The 22091-nt window shown below is 42.9% G+C and overlaps 1 protein-coding gene across 13 annotated transcripts in view; it reads left to right on the plus strand.

Annotated features, from left to right (window-relative positions):
- The first annotated feature begins 857 nt into the window (after window positions 1–857).
- Window positions 858–22091, plus strand: part of LOC113015812 (mitogen-activated protein kinase kinase kinase kinase 4-like) — a 35730-nt gene continuing 14496 nt past the window's right edge. For all 13 annotated transcript variants that reach the window (XM_026158137.1, XM_026158143.1, XM_026158139.1 and 10 more), the window contains exons 1-14: window positions 858–1149; window positions 1511–1576; window positions 15105–15161; window positions 18283–18408; window positions 18589–18699; window positions 18798–18888; window positions 19505–19635; window positions 19743–19797; window positions 19884–19962; window positions 20711–20886; window positions 20972–21044; window positions 21153–21363; window positions 21467–21622; window positions 21859–21945. In XM_026158137.1, coding sequence (XP_026013922.1) covers window positions 1093–1149; window positions 1511–1576; window positions 15105–15161; window positions 18283–18408; window positions 18589–18699; window positions 18798–18888; window positions 19505–19635; window positions 19743–19797; window positions 19884–19962; window positions 20711–20886; window positions 20972–21044; window positions 21153–21363; window positions 21467–21622; window positions 21859–21945 — 1476 coding nt within the window. In that variant the 5' untranslated portion in view covers window positions 858–1092. The remainder of the gene's footprint in view (window positions 1150–1510; window positions 1577–15104; window positions 15162–18282; window positions 18409–18588; window positions 18700–18797; window positions 18889–19504; window positions 19636–19742; window positions 19798–19883; window positions 19963–20710; window positions 20887–20971; window positions 21045–21152; window positions 21364–21466; window positions 21623–21858; window positions 21946–22091) is intronic.

Genomic DNA, 22091 nt, shown 5'->3' on the forward strand with positions numbered 1-22091 from the left:
GTGATGAGTCAAGACTTTTGCACAGTACTCGATAAAGTAAAAAGGCTTAGCAAGTTAAAAGGGCCATAAAAGAAGGGGTTAATACCCTTTTTTTCTAACTCTAAAATAAAATGAAAGTTTTTAATGAACAAAAATATACAAACAAAATATAACAATAAAAAATAAAATACTAAATAAACGAAAAATACAGATGTCTCAAATTAAAAACAAATGAGTTATGAATCATTATCGTAGATCATGCTATTAATTCTCTCAGTTGAAAAAATGAAACCATGAAACCATAATTACGCGATGACGAGGCTCTGCTCACTCAGCACTTTTTCCTTTGATACTGTGCACTCATGTTTTTACACAGTGTGTTTACACTGTGGTATCACTGCGTCCACCTACACTAAAATCCTCAATATTTCCTCCTCCAGTGGTTAAGGTCTTATGAGAATGCATAAGCCATAAGGTCATGTGAAAGAAGAAAAATATCAATTTTCTTCCTTTCTCACTGTAATGTGTGGTTTCCTGTCTTTATCTAAGCCACTGTGTTTTGAATTATTATAGTTTTGGTTTTTAGCTTACACAGATGCTCTCAGTGGCACCTACAAAGTAAGCTAAGTAAGGGTTAAGGATTATTTGGTTGTTTATTTACACTTTCTGATCATGCACGTTATTTTCTTTCAATCAAAGAGCGTTTTTTTTTCTTCTGAATTTATTTTATTCAGAAATATATACTACAGCATAATGTAATATTTGTATGTGCATTCCAAATTTTATTTTAAATATTTTTCAAAAAGAAAAAAAAAGTAGAATTCTCAAAACGATTTTAAAAGTTGTTTTATTTTTGAAAGCGCTCGCCGGAAGTAAGAGTTACCAGTCACGTTTGACTCCAGTGGCAGTAACTGAGAGAGGAGAGCGAGCAGGAGTCCGCTGCTGCCACCTCAACATGGAGTAACGAGAGCTCAGCGCTTACTGCTAAGGAGCGGATCCCAGAGAGAGGAGACCCCGGCGGCCTCTGCTGTAATTTATCCCCCGAAGTCCCCGCAAATGATTCAGCGGACACTTTTTGCGAAGGCGAAGGAAAGCTCGGCTTTTATTTGAAAGATGGCGAACGACTCTCCAGCTAAAAGTCTAGTAGACATAGACTTGGCTTCATTGCGGGTGAGTGCTGCTGAACCGAGCCGTTGTTTTTTTAAATGTTTTCAATTTATATATATATATATTTCCTCTTCAGTTTGCTTTGATTTTTATTCAACCCTCCGTCGTTCAGTGTGACTTGTAGTAGCAGCAAGTTTGAGCCTGCTCTCCTTGTTAGAGATGAAGTATTGAAAATGACCGCTGAGCCATAGCGAGGTGTTGCCAGTGTCTGCTTTTCCTTTGTTCGAGATGCGTTTGGCATGTAGGGGAGACCAGGACGCAACAGCTGGCTCACAGTGCACAATGTTGCTTGGACGATTTTTTTTTTTTTAAATGACATTACTTTAAATTGAAACACCTTTCTGCCTTTTTCCCCTCTTTCCAGGATCCAGCTGGGATATTCGAGCTGGTGGAGGTAGTTGGAAATGGCACCTATGGACAAGTATACAAGGTTGGTTGGAGGCGCAGTACATGGCCTGTCCTGTTTTCACAGTGGAGGCTCGGCACTATGCTTCCCCCCCTTCTTATCAAACCAGGGAACAAAGAAAGTGGCATTAAGCACGCATGGGTTCTAGATGCTATTGCACCACATTGTGGACAGTTAATATGGTAGAAAGTCTTTCTAGTTCATTGGTGTGATTAGAGTCTGGTGTTATTGTTAACTGTTCAGCTGGGAAGTAGGGGTGTGAGTGAGTCAATCTGCTCTGATGCATCACCTGCCTTTCTAAAATGTAGGTGGGGGGAGAGGCAAGCGTGGAGTGTCACAATCCTCATGGCCTCACTCTAGTCTGCAGCACCATCATTTTTTTCCCTTCTTCTAATTAACAAAACCAAATAACATATCCCGTTCAAATCCGGACTTTCTTCCAGTTCAGTGGATGGGAATCCCTCTCTGTGGACCATCTGCTCTGGTGTCACATTTCCCTGCTGAAAATTAACATTGCTGCTGTTGACAGACATCTCCAAGGAGGGACAGCGAGACTCAGAAGACACAGATGTGTTTTTTAGTGGCCCGTGCTGCAGCACAGCACCCTTCATGTGCTGTTGTAGTTGCAGCTGGTTAATCAGATCCATTAGCATTATGCAGACTACCAAAAAAAAATCACTTTCCTCATGCACTAAGCTGAGTATTTCATTCTGACAGCCCACAGTGCTCCACTGACCTGCATTCAATCTCCTAGCACGCTCCACTCCCAGGATCGCCCCCGCCTCAGCTCCCAGAGCAGATCCATCTGTGTGCATGTGAAGCCACACCTGAAAGCACCCCTGTGCAGTGTAAAAGGAAGTGTGATGCATGTGTGCTGTCTTCCCACCAGACTGCTTTGAGCTTGACCTATGAGATGGAGAATTTGTGCGTCTCCCTCTTCTTTTATTATTATTATTATTATTTTTTTGGGTCCTCTTTAATCTCTTTCTCCATTCAGTGTCCAGTACTAATTCTATTTGCGAGAGCTGCTCTATAGGGGAATGGAGAGCATGTACAAGAGTGGGCTGTCAGATTAGCTCGCGGTCGACACACAGACGCAGGGGCCTGCACAAGATAAGCCAAACTGCCTATTAGCGAAAGCATGGCTAATGCTGGAGCTCTACTGCTGCAGCTTCCTGTTGATCAGCTGTCGATCAGCAGCCTGGCTGTCATGTTAAAACGGCACGAGCATGTGGCCTGTGAGCATGTGCAGTGGGACTGAGGCGCTAGAGGAGGAGGAGGTGGTGGAGGGTGTAACTGGTAGAAGAGCAGCTGTCCAATTCCAGACAGAACCTGCTCACCGCTCTCACAAAGCTTAGCTTGTCCCCTCGCTCTTTTTGGGTCTCCCAGTCAGTCAGATCCACAGAAAGGAGGTGTTTGTCTGTAGGGTTTCAAAGTCGGACCCACTGAATAATCACAGCAGCCCCCAAGTGAAAACGGGGTGGAGATTCTTCTCCCTCTGAGGCCTTTGCTGCTTTGTCCAGCACTTGGTCACAGTGTGCAAGCGCGCCCCCCCCCCCCCCCCCCCCCCTTTGTGTTATCTTATGAAAAAAAAAATGTGACTAAGCTTCTTTACTCTGATTTTGTGGTGACTTTTAATTCCTTTGAGAGCTTTGCTTTTGTGGTTTTTGTTCCTTTTTAGGCAGATTATTGGGAGTAGAATGTCTGCTCTCCATTAAAAGTTGGTGTCAAGCGTATCCATGCATATTTTGCATTCATATCAGTCTTCTGACAACCTTACAATAAAGTGATCGTGACAGTATCCACTCTAACCACCGAGTCCTGTCTGATATTGATATCTGATATGTCATTTTAGAGCACAGAAAGGAGGAGGAGGGACTAAAATGATTTGTTTTAGTTTTTGCCAGATTTCGTGGTTTTCTAGTCCTCATTTTACCAATTTTACATTTTTTGACCTTTTTCAGGCTGGTGCTTGTGTTAAACAAGAAATTTGTTTGGTGTAATGTAGAAAGATTTTCATCACTGGAAGGCATAAAATAAGCTATATGAGTGTGATAATAACACAAAGTCTTGTTTTGACCAATAGCACTTAAAATGTATGCATGGCACTTGTGCTGTGTCCTCCTACTTTCAGCTTTACGCTTTATCCTCAAAGATTAATGGAGCACGCTTTTTTCTCTAAGACCCAAATTGCCAAGTCAAGGTTCGTGTGGCCATGCTGCGTTGCAGTGCTCTTTGCCAAGAGGGCATCCGTTGCCACTGGAGAGATGCCAGATTACAGTTGCTTTTGAAAACACAGCACAGCAGTTTTTGACTGAAAGCCATAATGAAAATGACTTTATAGCTAAAAGAAAAAAAATAGAAACCTCTTTAATATTGCTTTGACCAACAAGCTGATTGGAATGAAAGCCTGGACCTCCAAACAGATTGAATGCACTTAATCTAACTTGATTCATAAATTTTATAAATAATATGGTTGTGTACTTTAGCTGAAAGGCCAGCATATAAATTATAAATATAAATATTAGTCCAACCTGTTTGGTTTTATTTGGAGTTTAGAAGTTACAGAAAAACAAACTGTATAAAAAGATGGACCGTCTGTTACATCACCCCAATAGTTTTTGAAATTCAGTTTTAAAGCCTTTTGCTTAGAATTATTGCCTTTGTGTTTTGGTGCCAGAAATCACCATATTTCAATGTGTTTAGTGCTAAGCTATCAGCTGCTAGTAAGTTTGGCTAGCGAGAAATAGAAATTGAGGGGGGGGGGGGTCTCCCTTTTTCTGTGGACATTTTATACAATCAACTGCACAGTGTTGTTGTTTTTTTTTGTCAGACTATAGCACTACAAACACATAAAAAATAAAGAAATTTATATATATTATTTTGCTGTACTGTATGCATGAGTAAAGCATGTAAAATGCATGTATGCTAGTCTGCTGAAACCATAGCGCTGCTCCGATTTCACTGTATGATGCCCAAGTATGGCGCCAATAAAGGAATCTTCATGTTATCTTATATCAGATAAAAAAGCCCCAAAAGGCACCGACTCTACAGATAAACTAACTTAATTAACTTCTTCATACAATTCAAATGGTGAGTTGAAGTTAAATGTCTATATAGCTTTTGTTTGTTTAAATAAGAAAGCTGCTAATGTGTTGAGTTTCATGATGGGCATTTGTTAAGTTGTTTTTTTTCCCTATGAGGAACTTTGGTCTTTTAGAGACAGCCTCAAGTGGTCATTTAAGGTACTGCAGTTTTGTCACTTGAGTGCTGGATGTTGTAGCTCGCTCAGAAACCTTAAAATGAAGTCCTTGCTTTTGTTTAAATTCCCAACACAAATTAGCTTAAAACTGTGCTATTAGCCAGTTCTGGCATGTCTAAAGAGTTCTGTCGGTCATGACCCATCGTATAAAGTTTGTAGTGAATATCCAGTCATTGTGAAGGCAGTGTAGGTCTGTCGCACCCAATTTATCATTAGTTATGTTAAAGCAATACACACTGCTTTTTGCAGTGCATGACGAGAGTCTCACTGAGCTTTTCTCCCTCTTTATCAGTTGGCCCTGGACCAGCTGGCTTAGCAGACCTGCTTCTGGATATAAGTATTTAAAAAAAGGGAGAGATAGTAGAGAAACTCAGAAAAAGACATGATTCTTCATATTGTGCATGGTATGTGGGGAAGATTCTCTCTGCTCTACAGAATGGCCATATATAGTCAGGTCTGAGGCAAGGGGCCCCTGCTGACTTGCCTGATGTGCATCCATGGGATGTGCCAAGGCTGTGCCACCAGTATTTTCACACCACCATGTTTCATGTGGGCAAAATCCATGTTGGATGTGGTGCGGCAAAATCCATGTTGGATGTGGTGCGGCAACATCACTTGGTGACATCACCGTGATGGTCACGTGGCTGAATACTGGGGGGGGGGATCAAAGAATTGCAGGGATGATTTCATATTTGCATATGCACTGCATGAAACAGTCATTTCTAGTCCCTCACATTTCATTTAAGGGTATCATATACAGAGGGCTGATTTTTGTCCAGGAAGCTAATAAAAGACATTACGATTTTTGAGCCTCAGTAGTGCTGTCCTTTGTTTTCTCCCCTGACCTCTGGGGCAGCCTCACCCCCTTCCCTCAGAATAAGAATAAGAAGCAGTCCTCAGGGGGCTAGTTATGTGTGAAGGGTTGGAGCTGCTGCTGAGGAAGGAGGAGAACCTCTCATGGAGTCTTTCATTGCCTACCAGCCACAGGGGGAGACTGATGTTTACCTCGGGGCTAACCTGACTGGTTGTTGTTGGTAATTAGCTTAAAGAAATGATGAAGTGAAAGATTGGATTTGGTTACAGTTGAGATGATTGAAGCAGCGACTATCAGGTCACTGTAGATGGATCACCCTGAAGTTAAACTGGAGCTCATCTGGCTTCAGGGTAATCTTCATCAACCCCTGTGCTGCTGCCTTTAGGGTAACCAGATTCACTAAGAGAGCAAGGCAGTTTGTCCAGTCTTATCATGACGAGTTCCCAGTGGTAATCCAGTATTAGTCCACCCAGTATCAGCAATATCAGTTTAATCTTTAAGACCTGGAAATTTGAATAAAAATTGTTTATTTGGCAAGATGTTACACAATTCTAAGTCAAATTCCAAGGATTTGGAAAAGCTATAAAATTTGAATATTATCTATTGAGCAGCTTGTAAATTTTTGTGAAAAATTGAAATTGCTTATGAAGAGAGAAATTATAAGACTGGTTAGCCCTTAAGTCCCGATTGTCATTTCCAGAAAATCCTTGTGATTATAATTTAATATGTAGGAATGCGGGCCTGCGGCTATTCTGCCAGTCACATTGAGTTAATGAATGTAGGACAAGTGATGGCTGGTTTTCTCGCAGGCCTGTGGGTTCGATGCCATAGCTGGGCCTTGTGACAGTGTCTAATTGATAAGTGCCATATAGGGCTCTGTGGTAAAGGTCCCGGGAGCTCGGCTGCTGATTGGCCGTGCAGCTGTTAGGTCAGAATCGGTGGGCGTTGAAGGCCCTGCGTGATGAGTGAAACATTTCAAACCCGTATTAAATTGGTGAATATGAGATCCAACACACTCCTCTACTCTGCATCCTCTCTATCTGACGCTGTGTATCCCTTATTGTCCCCATCTCCCCCACAGTGACCCTCTCTCTAATGGGTGTCACAAGACTTACAGTGTCCCCTGACTCGCCACACTGCCCGAACAAAACTTTCAGTGTCTGTCTGTGTGTATGCGCGTACGTGAGTGTGTGTTGTTGTCTGTGTGCAGCTCATTGAGCCGCCTCATTACTTGAGTGGTGTTGAGATGAGACACAAAGGCGCAGGCAGACGAGACAGCCTCTTGCCTGTCTTCCTCCAGCGCCTTTACATGATAGCTCTTTCTCTTCAAGATCTCTTGTTTTAATGCTCTAAATCTTTCTTTTTTTTATTTTAACTTCTTAATGGCTCCCAGTCATCCCACATTCAGTTGACGCTTATATAAAACCTTCACTAGGACACTTCACTGTGTGAAAACTGCATATTGGCAGGTGAAGAGAAACAGAGCTGTCATTTGCAGCCTTAGTCTTCGGTGCTTTCACATCTTTAGTGTTGTCGAAATGTACAGGCAATGCGTTTTTAAGCCTTTGCTGCAGCAGTGATCAATACTTGTCCTGTCACATCAACTGGCCTCTTGTTTCAGACCATTACTCAGCTTTCTGTGTTTTTGCTCCTCTTCTCTGCGCATTCCTTTTCACCTTTTCCATCTCCCGGCTTTCCCTCCTCATCCCTTCGCTCGCGCACTCCCCTCTCTGCTTTCTCATCTCTTTCTGTGCCACTTCCATCCGTGCTTCTCTGGGGAGAGCTGGGCTCGGAGGCAGCAGGGCCGAGGCTTTGTGTGTCTCTGTGTGAGAATTGGGTCAGTGTGCTGGTATGCAGCAGCAGAGCCCGGAGAAGCACAGGCAGCTCACAGCCTTACATGTCATGTGCTGCTTCTAACGGCTGATGGATCATTTTTTCCCTGGAATTTATCTGCAGGCAGAAGTCTTAATATATGTGTGAAAGGTACATGGAGGCTCTGACTTTTGTCTGCCCACCTGCTCACTCTGCTGGTTCAGATGTCACCTTAGAGCTTCTCATGACTTGAGCAAAGACTGAGGTCATCCATCTCCTCGGTCTTAACATGGGTAGCCTTTTAAAAGCACTAAACTACCACTGCAAGCAGTTCTCTCTCTTCCCTCACTGTGTGAACTAATAATGTGAAACCAAGTTTGTTTTGCACCCGCATGGCTAATTAGAGAGCATGTCGCTCAATTTCAGCACTAGGTTGTGCAATGGAAGGTGGAGCCATTTTTATCTTTTTGGCAAGTAGCAGAAGTTTGACCTGGTTATAAAGCCAGCCTGTGTGAAACTAATTGCTTTGCTTGATCAGAATAAACAGATTCTAGATATGAATATGCAGGATTTGTAGGAAAGATGCACTATTTTTGGCAGCAGAAGCTTTCTGGCTTCCATTTGTAGTCTAATAACGATCAGCCAGGGCATCAACGAGCAGGCTGTGGCTACATTCAAGTACCAGCGATGTTGTTTGCTGAAATGCATCAGACAACCAATGACTGCTCACAATTTAAAAATGGATCTGCATTCGTAAACAATTACTGGCAGAAGAGGAAATCTGAGAACAGGCAGCTTCTAATGGAAGGCCTGGAAATTGGCTGGTACTCCCAGTGCAAGTGGACAATCCAGGCAGACGCCGTACTGATCTGTTCTGGTGAAGAGAGAGCTGAGCGTAAAAGCGACGCTGTCGAGTTACCATTCAAACTATGATCATGGGCTCCGGGTAGTGACTGAAAGAATGAGGTTGTGGATACATGCACTGGAAATGAGTTTCCTACAAAGTGTGGCTGAGCTTTACCTTAGAGGTAGGATGAGGAGGTGGGTCAAGGACTCGGAGTAGACCTGCTGCTCCTCCACATTGAAAGGAGCCGGTTGAGGAAGTTCGGGCATCTGACTATGATGGTTCCTGGGTGAGGTGTTTGCGGGTATCTCATACCAGGAGGATGCACCGGGGCAAACCATTTCTCAGCCGGCTTTGGACTTGGTGTGCCCTCCTGGATGAGCTGAAAGATGTGGCTGGGGAGAGGGAAGTCTGAGCTTCTACCTGTGTGACCTGAACCTGGATAAGCAGTAGAAATGGATGAATGGCCATTCAAAGCTTTGGATTCAAAAGGAGCCCCCTAACCCCCCTTCAAGGTACTACCAATGGGAATAGGGAATACTGTTAGTATACATAGGTCTGGGTGAGAAAGGCAGTACTGTCCAAAAATTTTGAGTTGACAGAGAGGACCTCAAGAGAGAGGTACAACAGTGAGTGTCTGCCGCCATCTTGACAGAGACCAGAACAAAAGACAAAATAAGTAATGCTTTTACCACCCCATCATATACAAATGAACTTACTCTCATTGGTAGTCACTTGAATTGCTTACTTCAATGTTAATTTTAACTTGAGACCCGCCTACTTTGCATCGCTAATGGTTATTTTCTGTCGTCGCTGGATCTCTCAAGGTCTGGTCAGCAGGCTAGCTGATAGGTTCCCAGGTCGATCTTACTTTAATGCGAAATATGCAGGGAGGCAGAGGTTCAGGTCAGTCTTGTGGAAACCAGTACTCCCCCTTTGTCCGTACTGGCTCTGTAGGCGGACCGCTAACAACACTGCTGAGCATTGCCGCTCATTTCTGTCAAGTGAAAATCCACCCAAAAAAACATGAATCACTGCTTTCCCAACACTGATCTTCAGCTGGATTTATTAGTCTCCAAAACAAACGGAGCCGTACCTGTAATTGTGAAACATCGCAGACACTATGACAGCGCGTGAAGTGTGTGTGTGTTCTTCACATGGCTTGTGAAATAACGGGAAAGCCCATTATGGCAGCTCTAAAGCAGCTTTCCTTATCGGGTTTCTTGTGTTGAGTGAGATTTCTCCACAGCGTTGTTAATGGAAGCCCTTATAGTGGAGCATATTTAGTTTTAGGGTAGATTTTTAAGTTAATGTCTTTGGCTCTGAAGGCAGTAAGTCATTCAGTGGTTTTAGTGCTGAGCTGGAGGGTTGCCAGGAACTCATCTGGCCATGGTTAAGAGGAGCTGTGATGGAGGAGTAGAGATGGAGGCCAGGGAGGGCTGAGTGATAGCTGAGTGCCTCAGATAACCCCTCCACAGCCACACCTAGCTGACTACTTCAACGGGCCCTGCAGTGCCTAGCTGCAGGCCTCCTCTGATCAACCCAAGTCGATTCCCATCCCCAGCTTTGTACCATGGGCTCTACTGCATGACTGATTGGAACCGATCAGCTGAATATTGATTTATTCAATAAAATAACTTGAGCCTCACCGGCTGTCTGATTAGTTAGGAATTACTTAATATATTTAATTACTATAAATTTATAAACAAGACATGTTTAAAGACTAGTTTCAAGCCTATGTAGGAGCTTTGGGATATTAAAAAATAGTGGAAGTTGACGTGTGGTCAGTCAGTTCTGCTGTGAAGACATGAGGCAAACTGTCACAGAGCGCATTAGAGACCAGACAGCATGTAACAGTTTATGATGTCTGTTGCTAAAATTGGGTTTAACTTAAGCAGAAGTGTCTCTGTTGCCTTCTTTTTGGAACCCCGTGACAAATTTTTAAAGGGAGTGATACTTCTATACATATCAGATGATTGTGCATTTGCACAAGTTTGTAAAACTTACTCACTCCCAACTCATCCCATACTCAATGGTTTACCCCTTGAAAGACTGCTGGGAGTAACCTTTTGAAGCGCTTTTCTGTACAGAGTGGTTTCTGTCATATTTCAGGCTTGCTTATAGACCAAAATGACTGGGTATGGATCAGAAGTGGGTGAGGGTGGTCTCTGCCTATGCAGCTACCCTTGGGAATACCCAGAAATGGTTCTAATGGTCTTCAAACCACGTCTTTGACATACGCCGAGGTGTCAAAACTTATCTTTAAGGGTACAGGCGACGTCATCAGATGTCGTCTTTATGAGGGAAAAGTAAAAAAAAACAAACAAAAAACTTTCATTGCCAAGTAAGTCTAAATAACAGCGGATCAAAGTTGGCGTTAACAGTTAGGACACTCACTGATGACGTTAATCGCTCACCTCGAAACAAAAAGATGTCCCGCCTGGTAATTATTTTATTTATTTTTTAATCTTTGTGGGATGTCTTTCACTCTTTCACAGTAGAAAAATACTCTTCAGACTTCTGGCAAAATCTCATATGTAGCAAGCCTGCAGAATTTTCTTTGCTCCATCCACTGAAAGTGACAATACCCCGGCAGACCTTATTTACCGCTGCATTTAGGGACCTATTAACGTCAAATGGACTAACCTGCATGTTGAAAATGGTGCTGAAAGGGTACCCAGTGCTTTAAATCTTGACACGTAAGACTCCTGACGAAGTGTCGCCATGTGATGAGTTGACTCAGAACAGGTTGGAGTTTGAACATGTCTACAAGCTGCACTTGGTATGGCTAAGTGCCTGCTAAGCCCTTGCTAGACCAGTTCTTAGAGCTTATTTTTTGACAGTGCTTGTAAGAATACCCCAGATTAAGAAGAGTAGTTTTAGGATCTGTTGCATAGATTTGGTGACATCCTTTTTTTTTTTTTTTTCTTTTTCTGAAAGCCTGTTTATTTTCATATGTGCTGATTCATTTCTGTTTACTTGTGCAACATAATGTTTAACCCCAAAGTGTTTTCACAATAAGTGCATGTTGTAAGAGGATAAAGTCAAAACTTGGAGCTTGACTGTAAACCAAGCACTCCTCTCATTGCTCATGTGCTAATGATGTGTAACCCAGTTGTGTTGTGGTATCAAAATGCAATAACCTTGTGGCTTAGATAACCCTCCCAGAAGCTGGAAAAAAAACTTGGATTTATACGACTAGGAAGACTTTTAGGTTAACAGAAAGGGAATTGTGGGGGGGGGATTGGCACCTCTGCTATCTACTCCAAACTACATAACTTTAAATCATCCATGTGAGCAGACATTTTAGCTTGGCTGTCATAGTTTTGTACACATTCATCAAGGCGCTGTCAACTGTAAAACTGTACGAATTAACAGCTTTAATTTATTAACAGCCAACGAGGGAGATTAACTGCGTTGTTATTGAGTTGAATGTATCCCGCAATTATGCGGATGGTCTTTGTGGAAAATCCAAATAGCATCAGATTTATTATTATTATTATTTATTTTTTTCATCCCCTGGATGAAAGCGTCACAGCGTTGGATCCAACAAGTTGTCTTTGAGAGTGAGCTCTAATGCTAATGGGAGAGGGGCTGCAGAAGAGCCAAAACACAAAGACGGTCTTGATTATTTTTCTCCTTTCTGCTCCTTTTCAGTGTTGGTCTTGTTTGTGGTCGGTAGTTAGAAACAAAGTTCGTGACTCACGCAGTGAAATCTTCCTGTAGACATCCAGGGACCCAGTGCATGTTTGGCTCATTTCTCAATTAGCTGACTAATATGTTACTGAAGTCACAGGATGGATAAATTTTTATTGTTTCCATTATAATAAGGTGGTAACTATCACAATAGTACACTGATTAATCTCCCAGTCATTTCTCAATGAACCAATTAGTCATTTGGTCTGAAAATGGAGAAAAATGCCTGTCAGGTTTTCCCAGAAACTCTTTGTTTTTAAGAAGCTTTAAACAAGTATTAACTACATAAAGATTTAACAATAATACAATCTAAGATTCAGTTAATTATGTTTGACTCAAAAATCATAATCATTTAATGTCGACTTTTTCAGTGCACATGAGGCATGAGGATGACTGCGGAGTTCCTCGGCTGCACCTGTAAACTAGCAAAACAGACTGCATGTGCACGAGGAGGTGACTGCTACAATGTCAGCCTCTGTTGTTTTTGCAGAGGCAACCCCTGGGATCAAAGTGGAGAGGATTAAAGTCATTGTAAAGTGTCCCTCTCATCGCCCCCACCTCTCCTGCCCAGTGAAAACAGAGGGCCCCAAAGCCTGCATAGCTTTTATTGTCATAATCCATACAGTTTCAATTGACTATGGAATGCACTGGCTAAGATGACGACGGTGGTGTCGGCAGGGAGGCTGCACATATGTGTGTGAGAAGCCGTTTTCTCTGTAGCCATGCACAAAGACTGTACAGTGAATTGACACGTGTGTCCGGTACATTGCAGCAGTGGTAGGCAGAGAGACAGAGTATCACTGCAGTGGAGAAGGGGAATACCCATGTGGGTCAGCTTCCAAAAATGTCCCATGTTTTATCTCGTCTCAGGGTTGAGGGGAGGGAGGGGGATGTAGGGAGGCCACTATTTTGGTCCCTTTGTTTATGTAAGGAGTGGCAGTAGGGTGCTAGGAGAGCAGAGAAGTCTGGGAATGTCGGGGCTTCATGGCTTGGGAATCGCATGTTTCTGTTTGGTGCTGTGTATATCATAGTTTTACATGGGCTGTGGGATACAAAAAGACTTGAAACTGCTTTCTTTGATAGGAACAATCCAACTCTTGATCTCAGTTCCCGTGTGAAATATATGGTGAAAATGGCGGTCAAACATGTAATTTAATTAGATACAGTAATTGAAGTGCTTGTATTGGGGTTGCAACTCAGGAATTTTTTTTAATTTTCTATATTTTTTTTTTAAATAAGTCATTGTGTTATGTATGAAAATAGCAAAGACTGTATAACGGAGGACATGCAGTGAGTTGTGGACTACTCGTTTAATGGCTTTAAAGTTACAGTGTGTAAAATATCTCCACTAGATGTCAGACTGCAGATTGCAGTTAACTTTGTTACTTTTTGCCCTCCCAATTCAAGCGCATAGTCCTGGCTATGGTATCTGTTAGGGGTGGGGGGAAAATCGATACTGTGTAGTATCGTGATATTTTGTTTGCTAATAATGTATCGATACAGGGACAGCAGAAATCGATATTTTGTTACAAAAAAGGTTTCTGTGCTCTGACTTCAGAGCATGTTGATCCTTTTTCTGAGCAAGAATCCTGACATTCCTTCACTGTCCAAATGTGTTTAACTTTTTTTTTTGGCAGCAATAAACATGACAGTTTACTTATTTTAATTTAAGACATGTTTTATTTTAATTAAGTTTTAAACTTTTTTATTTAATGTAAAATTATATTTTGTTTTAATTTACTTTCAAATTCTTCAGTTGCTGAAGGGGCTGCATAGGTTTCATAAATTGCGTAGTTCAGAATAGCTATAATTGTACCAGATGGTTGCATTCAGTTAAGTTGGACTAGACTGTAATGCAAACCGTTCAGTTTGTCAACAATAAAACTGACTGAAATGAGAGAAGGACTGAGTGCGAGACTTTGATATTAGATAAAATGAATATTGATAAAGTTTACCTTTATGTACAGAATCTGAATATCGCAAAATATTTTAAAAAATTGCAATAATATCGTATCGTGGGATGTATGGTGATTCCCACCTCTAGTATTTGTAGTGAGTGTAGGCTGTCAGGCTGCTGTTTACCTCGTGTCTGTTTGTTTACTCTGAAGGAACCTGTAAAACTTAACAAAACGAGTCTGATACAAGTCAAACAAGCTCGCTTCTGACAGCGATCCTGAGGTGAGTTGTTGAGGATATCCTGTCAGTAAGACCCGCTGTTGTTTATGCTGTTGGCTGGCGTTAGTGTTTATTAGAGAGAAACTGATATTTTTAGGATACTTGAACCTAACATTAGCTAGCATAATGTTAACTTATAACCAGCTGCTGCTGACTTCAGTTCAGGAGATGATGTCTGAGGATGGCATTTTATCCAGAGCCAGTCATATTCTCTTTTCTATTCGTTTTTGCTTCTTTGGTGAAGGAGACCTCTTCTTGAATGATAAAACTAAGTTATGATTGTTCATACATTGAGTTTGGAGATGCAAATGTGAATTAAAATTTGCCTCCATGGTACACAAATGCCAAGAAGCTCTCTTCACTTCCACCTTTGGCGCGCTGCTCTCTCTAGCCACATAACTAAATTGAGATTATGTGCAACAATGTCCATCTCGGCCTCTGTATTCAAGATGGCATTACAACACGGTGACTTCCATAAACTGATGCCTGCTCCAATATATTTTTAACACATTGGAGCAGGCAAATGTTTTGTTAATTGATGCATTATGAGAATGCATCAGTTTGTTCAGTTACACACTTATACCATTAGTATGTTTATCTGTTTTTTTTCCTCTATTAAATAACCTAATAAATGGACTGACTTTACCTTTTTAATCTTGTTAAGGCCTCAAACGAGTAGTCTTTGTATCCTTTGCGTTTTGGAAAATGGATGTGACCATATTTGGACAACCAAAGAGCCACCTGTCACCAAATGTGGATACACCAGTTAATTTATAAACCAGTTCACCACCTGTTTTGAATGAGTATATTGGCTATAACTAAAGCTTTTTTTTTTTTTCCTTTAAAAAAAACCCAATTTAAATAGCAATGTACAGCATACTTGATAAGACCACAGTGACCTTTGCCATGTGCTTGAATGCTCATATGCTTTTGTTTGTTGTCTTTGCAGGGACGACATGTCAAGACTGGACAGCTGGCTGCCATCAAGGTCATGGATGTCACAGAGGTAAGCCTTAAATGTCACCCTACATATACTTTTAAATCAAAAAGATAGATTTGGCGCAACATAATGGATTATCATTGGTGTGCTAAAAATGCTCTTGTGGTGAAATGTAATTATACTCGAGTCTGGTTAACATAAAAATCTGCACACATTCCTCTGGAACTTACGTCTGAATATTTAGAGGTTGCAGAGGAGAAAAAGCCCCGCTCTGTAATGAGTTGTCTTCACTAATAAACAGCAGCAGGGAAGGAGTAGAGGCAACAGGATACTGCTTAATTTTAATTAGATTTTTTTTTTAGGTAGCTTTGTCATTTAGCAGCAAGCGTGCTGCCCTCAGCTGTGGGAGGTCCCATCTGCAGATGAGAAACAACCACATATGCACACATGCAGAAACGCAAGGCAGAAGGTTTGAGGGGAGCAGCGAAGACCAGCAGGGCTAACCACCCACACTGTGTTGGTTATGATGAAAGCAACATGGGCGTAAAATGCCGGACCCATCCTGGAGCCCAGTTTGAACGTGTCGCGCGCAACAGCCTAGTGTTCATCATCTTCCTCAGAGGGGATCACAGCCGACAGCCACGAGCTGAATTTTCACCGGTGTCAGGACACGTTTACTGCTTTGTGGATGCAACATGTTTCTATCCTACCGTCACACAGTCCTCATCAGAAGCTCAACAGGAACTGGTGATGCAGCTCGTGTGCCCTGACATGCCTTTTTGCCACCCCTCACGCGCGCTTACGTCACAATGAGTCAGAGTTACACTCTCGACTGACTTGTTATCGTGTGGGAGAGAATGGACCAGCTGTTTCCTGATGTGTGTGAAACACTAGGTGTGCCTTTTCAGACGTCTAGTCACTCACTGAGAACAGGGAGTCACTCGTCACGAGAAGCAGGTGTCCACTTCACCTAAAACCTGCTTGACTGTATTTTTGTGTTTTGTTTTTCACTGGTGGCCCTTTTAACGTCTGTCTTCAGTCTGTTTATGTGTGACTTTGGCTGTATTTAGTGCATTACAGTGACTGTTATTAGGTTTAGCCTGCTCTGCTATCTTCCCTTGCTTCTATCATGACATAAATCATTCTGAGATTAAGCCTGGTTTTTATTACCTGCGCACAAACGAATGACTGTGCACTCCCATTGCTATTAAAGTGCCAAAGCTCACTAACTGGTGGACCTCACACAGTGATTTTTAAGTCAGTTTGACTGAGTTAATTAGTAGGCTTCAAACGGTGCTCAAATAATGACTCAGTTTGATCTGTTATGACCGTACGGCTGAAATATTCAATTACGGAGCTTCAGTTAGATCTGTCAGCTATTTTTCTGCTTGTTATGTTTCAGCTGGCCCGTGTCGCGCTTGACGTCCTGGCTGTTGAGCTCATCTGCAGGCACAGAGGTTCTGTGCAGGGTCACTGTGACCCACATTCTCAAATCCAAACAAGTCCTCTTTTCTGCAGCTATACAGGCCACGAGCTTAAAAAACGGATGCTTTTCCATTTTGACGTGCTGTTTTCTGTTAAATTAAAAGGATTTCTACTCCTTGAATGTGCAGCGCTTCTTGACATAAGGCCAAGGATGTTTCTGCAATTTGGGATCCAGCAGTTACACTTTAGCAAACACTGTACTGGATTTTAATTTGTGAAAATGTATTACCAGGCTATCAAAGACAAAGAACATGGCTAACTGTTTTGTCTTGGGGGGGGGTTTCACCCCTGGAGATTTAAAGATGTTTTAAGACATGAGAGGAAACTCGGCTGGAGTTTCCTCTTTGTTAAATCCTTGAGTTACACTTTCTAAAGATCTTATCTTCAAGCATAAATTAGGAATACTGGGTGTGGCCTAGTGCCACAGCATCTTATGTGTGTGCGTCGTGCGCTGACGTATTGCTCGCCTTTGCCTCTCTCTCTCCGACGCGCATCACCATATGATTGTCTCTCCCACTCAGTCGCCATGTGACTCGTGGCAGAGAGGCTTTCACAGTCGGGAGTGTGATAATCCAGCAGCTGCGTAGCAGAGAGGGGGTACACGGGGAAGGGAGGGTCAGAGGAGGATGGGGTGGTGGAGGGGGATGCGCACAACAGAAAGGCTTACGTCAACTCAAACGAGTCATGCAGCAGCAGCGTGGCTGCCTGTAAAGACGGCCAACTGCCATTTTGCTGTGTGCGATGCACTCACACCATCCAGCGTAGTAACATGCACACACAGCATCACCTTTAAATCGGCTGTAACACATTTTGGTGCAGAATGCTAATAATGGAAATGACAGGATATACAAATATCTGAAGCGTGCACACACTGCATTATGCAGTGGTAATTTTGTGCAACCACCCCCACCTTTGTACTCTTGTCCCCCCACTCCTCTCACTCTACTTTGTAAATAATAGGCCATGTAACCATAAAGCAAACCACTTGCAGGCTGATCTATGCATGTGTTCAATTAGTGCATCACTGTTAATCTGTGTCAAGTTGCTACAGGGTGCAAGTGGGGAGTTTGCACTGCAGCTAGTTCTGACCTTTTTGTGAAGAAGCGATGGCGGCAGGTTTGCTCCCGCTATCTGCAACTAAAGGTCGTTTGCAGCAGAGATTAAACGCTGCGTGATCACTACATCTGCTAGTTTGATTTAGCTCTTTCGCGTTAATCCCTCAGAGTTCCCTTTAGGTTACGTTTAAATTTTAAAGGCGCCCATTTCCTGTTCCTGCTCTTCCCTTAAGTAATCCTACACCCATTAAGTAATAATTTATTTTTTTTCTCCAGGTGAAGGTTCATGGCAGAGCTTTCTTTCCAGCTCTGTGGATAATAGCCGCTGGTTGTTGTTGTAGGTTTATCTGATGTGTCTAACGTACAATGCAAATCATTCATGCAACAGTAATCCATAAACAAAGGACTCATTCCTCGCTCGTGCTGCATGAAAAGGCTGCAGCGATGTTGCACCAGGGAGCTGTCACGCGTCTCGACACTTGCTGTGACACAAAGTGTGGAAGTGAATTGATTTATTTGTGAAATGAAACGTTACTCGAGGTCAGGTTATGGTTAAAAGGAGCCTACACGCCACATCGTAAAGATTTTTTTGGGGCAAGGCCAAACGCCCTCTTTTAATGTGCACCTGTGTTTGTTTGCTTGTCTAGGATGAAGAAGAGGAAATTAAACTGGAGATCAATATGCTGAAGAAGTATTCCCACCACAGAAACATAGCCACCTACTATGGTGCTTTCATTAAGAAGAGCCCTCCGGGACACGATGACCAGCTATGGGTAAGCCCCTCAAATCCAGTGAAGACATTTAAAAAAAAAAAAAAAAAAAAAAAAAATCTAAAGACTGTAGCGCTGATGCTCACTTCTTTTACTAGCCTTCCTTTTTTATTAACTTTCCAGAACTAGGCGTATTTTAATTTTAATATATATTTTTTTTCATTGACTTTGTCTGTTTTGCAGTTGGTGATGGAGTTCTGTGGTGCTGGTTCCATCACAGACCTAGTGAAGAACACAAAGGGGAACCAGCTGAAGGAAGACTGGATTGCCTACATCTCCAGAGAGATCCTCAGAGTGAGCACATTCCCCCGCCCTCTTTTTTCCCCTCTCTTCTCCTCATTTCTCTTCTCTACCTTCTTTCACTAATATTGCATCTCCTCTACCCTCCTCAGGGTCTCGCCCACTTACACGCCCACCACGTCATCCACCGTGACATCAAAGGCCAGAACGTGTTATTGACGGAGAATGCTGAAGTTAAACTAGGTGAGTGACTGAGTTTTCATATCTTTGATACCTTTTGATCCAATAAATGTCAGTGTCAACTTTAACTTAGAGATTCTCACTTGTTCTTGCCATGCAACACAAGACTCTAAAACATCTATAAAGTGCCCACCTCCACAGTTTCGGACGAACTAGTTTCTCAGGTGGCCACTTGAGGCAGGCAAAAGAATCAATTTTTATAAACGGGCATGTTAAAATACCAAACTTTATAGTAGTTATAAACATGTGTACTGAACGGTGCCAAAGACAATTTTAACCAGTGGTGTAGATTTTAATATAGCTCAATATCATGAATTCCAGTAAGATTTAAATGTATCTATAGTTAATGGTTCCCATTCAGTGGTGCTTAAAACAGTTTAAGTTGTCAAGTTTGCACATTTTGTTTTAAGTCTAGATTTTGCCAGCTACGGTGAATTACAGATGCAGCTTGCTAACCAAGCTAGCCAGTAATAGCTACATCTACCATTGAAAAGATTATGCTTGTGTGTAAGAAGGCTGAAAGCTATTTTCCAGCGGCCCGTTTCTCTTTCTTGAAATCGAGTCTTTGAAGATGATCGTACAGCGTTTAACTGACTGTCTCCGCTCCTTATCTCTCCAGTGGATTTTGGCGTGAGTGCTCAGCTGGATCGGACAGTTGGAAGGAGAAACACCTTCATTGGGACACCTTACTGGATGGCCCCAGAAGTCATCGCTTGTGACGAGAACCCAGATGCAACATATGATTACCGAGTAAGATTCCCCAACGTGTCGAGCGTTCAAAACCTGACTTCCTGTAACCGCGGAGGCGCATTATTCTTGTGAATGGCTTTCTTATTGGGCGTTTTCTTCTCTCGCAGAGTGATCTGTGGTCCTGCGGTATCACAGCTATTGAAATGGCTGAAGGAGCGCCCCGTGAGTGCCTGTTTCTCTTATCATTTGTTTTTTCTTGATCTTTTAATCCTCTTGAATCTTTAACTTTTTTGCACCGCTTCTTTCAGCTCTTTGCGACATGCACCCCATGCGTGCACTCTTCCTCATTCCAAGAAATCCTCCTCCTCGGCTGAAATCTAAAAAATGGTGAGCACCACCCGGAAAGGACGTTTTTACTGTTTACGTATCTGTCCTATATAATCGCCTCGCTACCCTGCAAAATCCTGACACATTTACTCTGAGATATTTTATGCACAGATTTCCTTCTGTTCTTTTTATGTGCATTTTGTTTTATGTCAGACCTTAGCCCAGGCAGCTACAGAGACTTAAATCTAAGAGCTCAGCTTTCCCTTAGTGCTCTGCTGCTGACTCGAACATCTGTGGTACACCTGCTCTGGCAGGCTCAGGCTCTCCTGGCACTCGCACAAACACACTGGATCGCTGCTCTGGACTGCACTGCAGAAACATCTCAGAGCTCGAACGCTCTAATGAACTGGCTCTCGTTTTACATTTGTCTTCAAACACAAATCGCTGTTTTATTTTATACTCCACCCCTGTTTCATAAAATATCGGTTTGATTTGCTGCTGTCGCAAGTGAATCTGACGGTGCTCGGCAGCAGGTGCAGTTGTGATAATAATTTCACTCCAGCGTGTAGCGTTTTTCAGTTTTCGTGGAGTATATGTAATGAAAGGTTCGATGCTGCTCGTCTGTGTGCATAAACCTCAGTTTTTGTTGCGCTGGCGAGTGTCTGGTGAAGGGGAGGGAGCGCTGTTAGGAGTCGTGGGGCGTTTGCAAAAATGTCTGCTTCACTTTCTCGTTGCATGGCTGAAATACTTCTGTTTCTGATTCGCTCTCTCAGCCTTGTGTTGTTTCTCTCCCCCAACTCGCTCACAGGTCCAAAAAGTTCTTCAGTTTCATCGAGAGCTGCCTCGTGAAGAATTACACGCAGCGCCCACCAACAGAGCAGCTGCTGAAGCACCCCTTCATCCGAGACCAGCCCAACGAGCGGCAGGTCCGCATACAGCTCAAAGACCACATCGACCGGACGAAGAAAAAGAGGGGCGAGAAAGGTGCGTGTGCTTCTCGATTATCATGAAAGGCTGGAAAAGTGTAGGATGCATAAGCTGTGAGTGACTGGTTTTTGTCCTTGTGCAGATGAGACGGAATATGAGTACAGTGGCAGTGAGGAGGAGGAAGAGGATCCTCCTGAGCAAGAAGGAGAGCCCAGGTATGTTCTACACCTGTAGCATTTCCCTGAAAGGAAACAAGTGCACCTGCTCAGGTGGAGGCGTTTCACAAAGCTCCAACCTTTTGTCTCTTTCTTACACCGATACAGCTCAATTGTCAACGTGCCAGGTGAATCTACTCTACGGCGTGACTTCATCCGCCTGCAGCAGGAGAACAAGGAGAGGTCGGAGGCGCTCCGTCACCAGCAGCTCCTCCAGGAGCAGCAACTCCGGGAGCAAGAGGAGTACAAGCGCCAACTACTGGCAGAGAGGCAGAAACGTATCGAGCAACAGAAGGAGCAGAGAAGGCGGTTAGAGGAGGTAGGGTTTTGTTTCGACTCGTTGTGTCGTTTGTTGTGCTGTTTTTCGGGAAGTTTTTACCCTGTTTTTAATTTATTTGCCCCCCCCCCAAATACCCCCACAGCAACAGCGACGCGAACGGGAGATGAGGAGGCAACAGGAGCGCGAGCAGCGTCGTCGCGAGCAAGAAGAAAAGAGGCGTATGGAGGAGATGGATCGTAGACGTAAAGAGGAGGAGGAACGCCGGCAGGACGAGAAGAGAAGGAACGATCGTGAGCAGGTCTGTTTCTGAAATTACTTTTACTGCAGTTAAAGCCAGCGAAACACAAAGTGAATTGGTGTGTTGGTTCTGTAAAATGAAGACATGAAGCTCAGGGGTTACTTGATGTGTTTATCGTAGCGCAGCAAAGCCAAAACATCCCTCTTATCTGTTTTAAGATGGATTTTTAGGGTTGTGCTTGGTGCTTATTTAAAGAGACATGCGCAGCCTTGATGGGTTTTCTTTCCTGCTGACAGGAGTACATCAGGCGCCAGCTGGAAGAGGAGCAGAGACACCTCGAGATGCTCCAGGAGCAGCTGCTCCGTGAGCAGGCCATGCTGCTGGTCAGTCGCACACAAACACTCAGCCTTCTTATTATATCACAATGTCCTTTCACCTCCATAACCTCCAAGATATGAAAATGACTTATAAATCTATTTATATCTCCAGGATTACAGCTTTTGATTTAATGCATTTTACTGACTTTTTT

This window comes from Astatotilapia calliptera, chromosome 23, assembly GCF_900246225.1.
Source record: "Astatotilapia calliptera chromosome 23, fAstCal1.2, whole genome shotgun sequence".
Lineage (NCBI taxonomy): Eukaryota > Metazoa > Chordata > Actinopteri > Cichliformes > Cichlidae > Astatotilapia > Astatotilapia calliptera.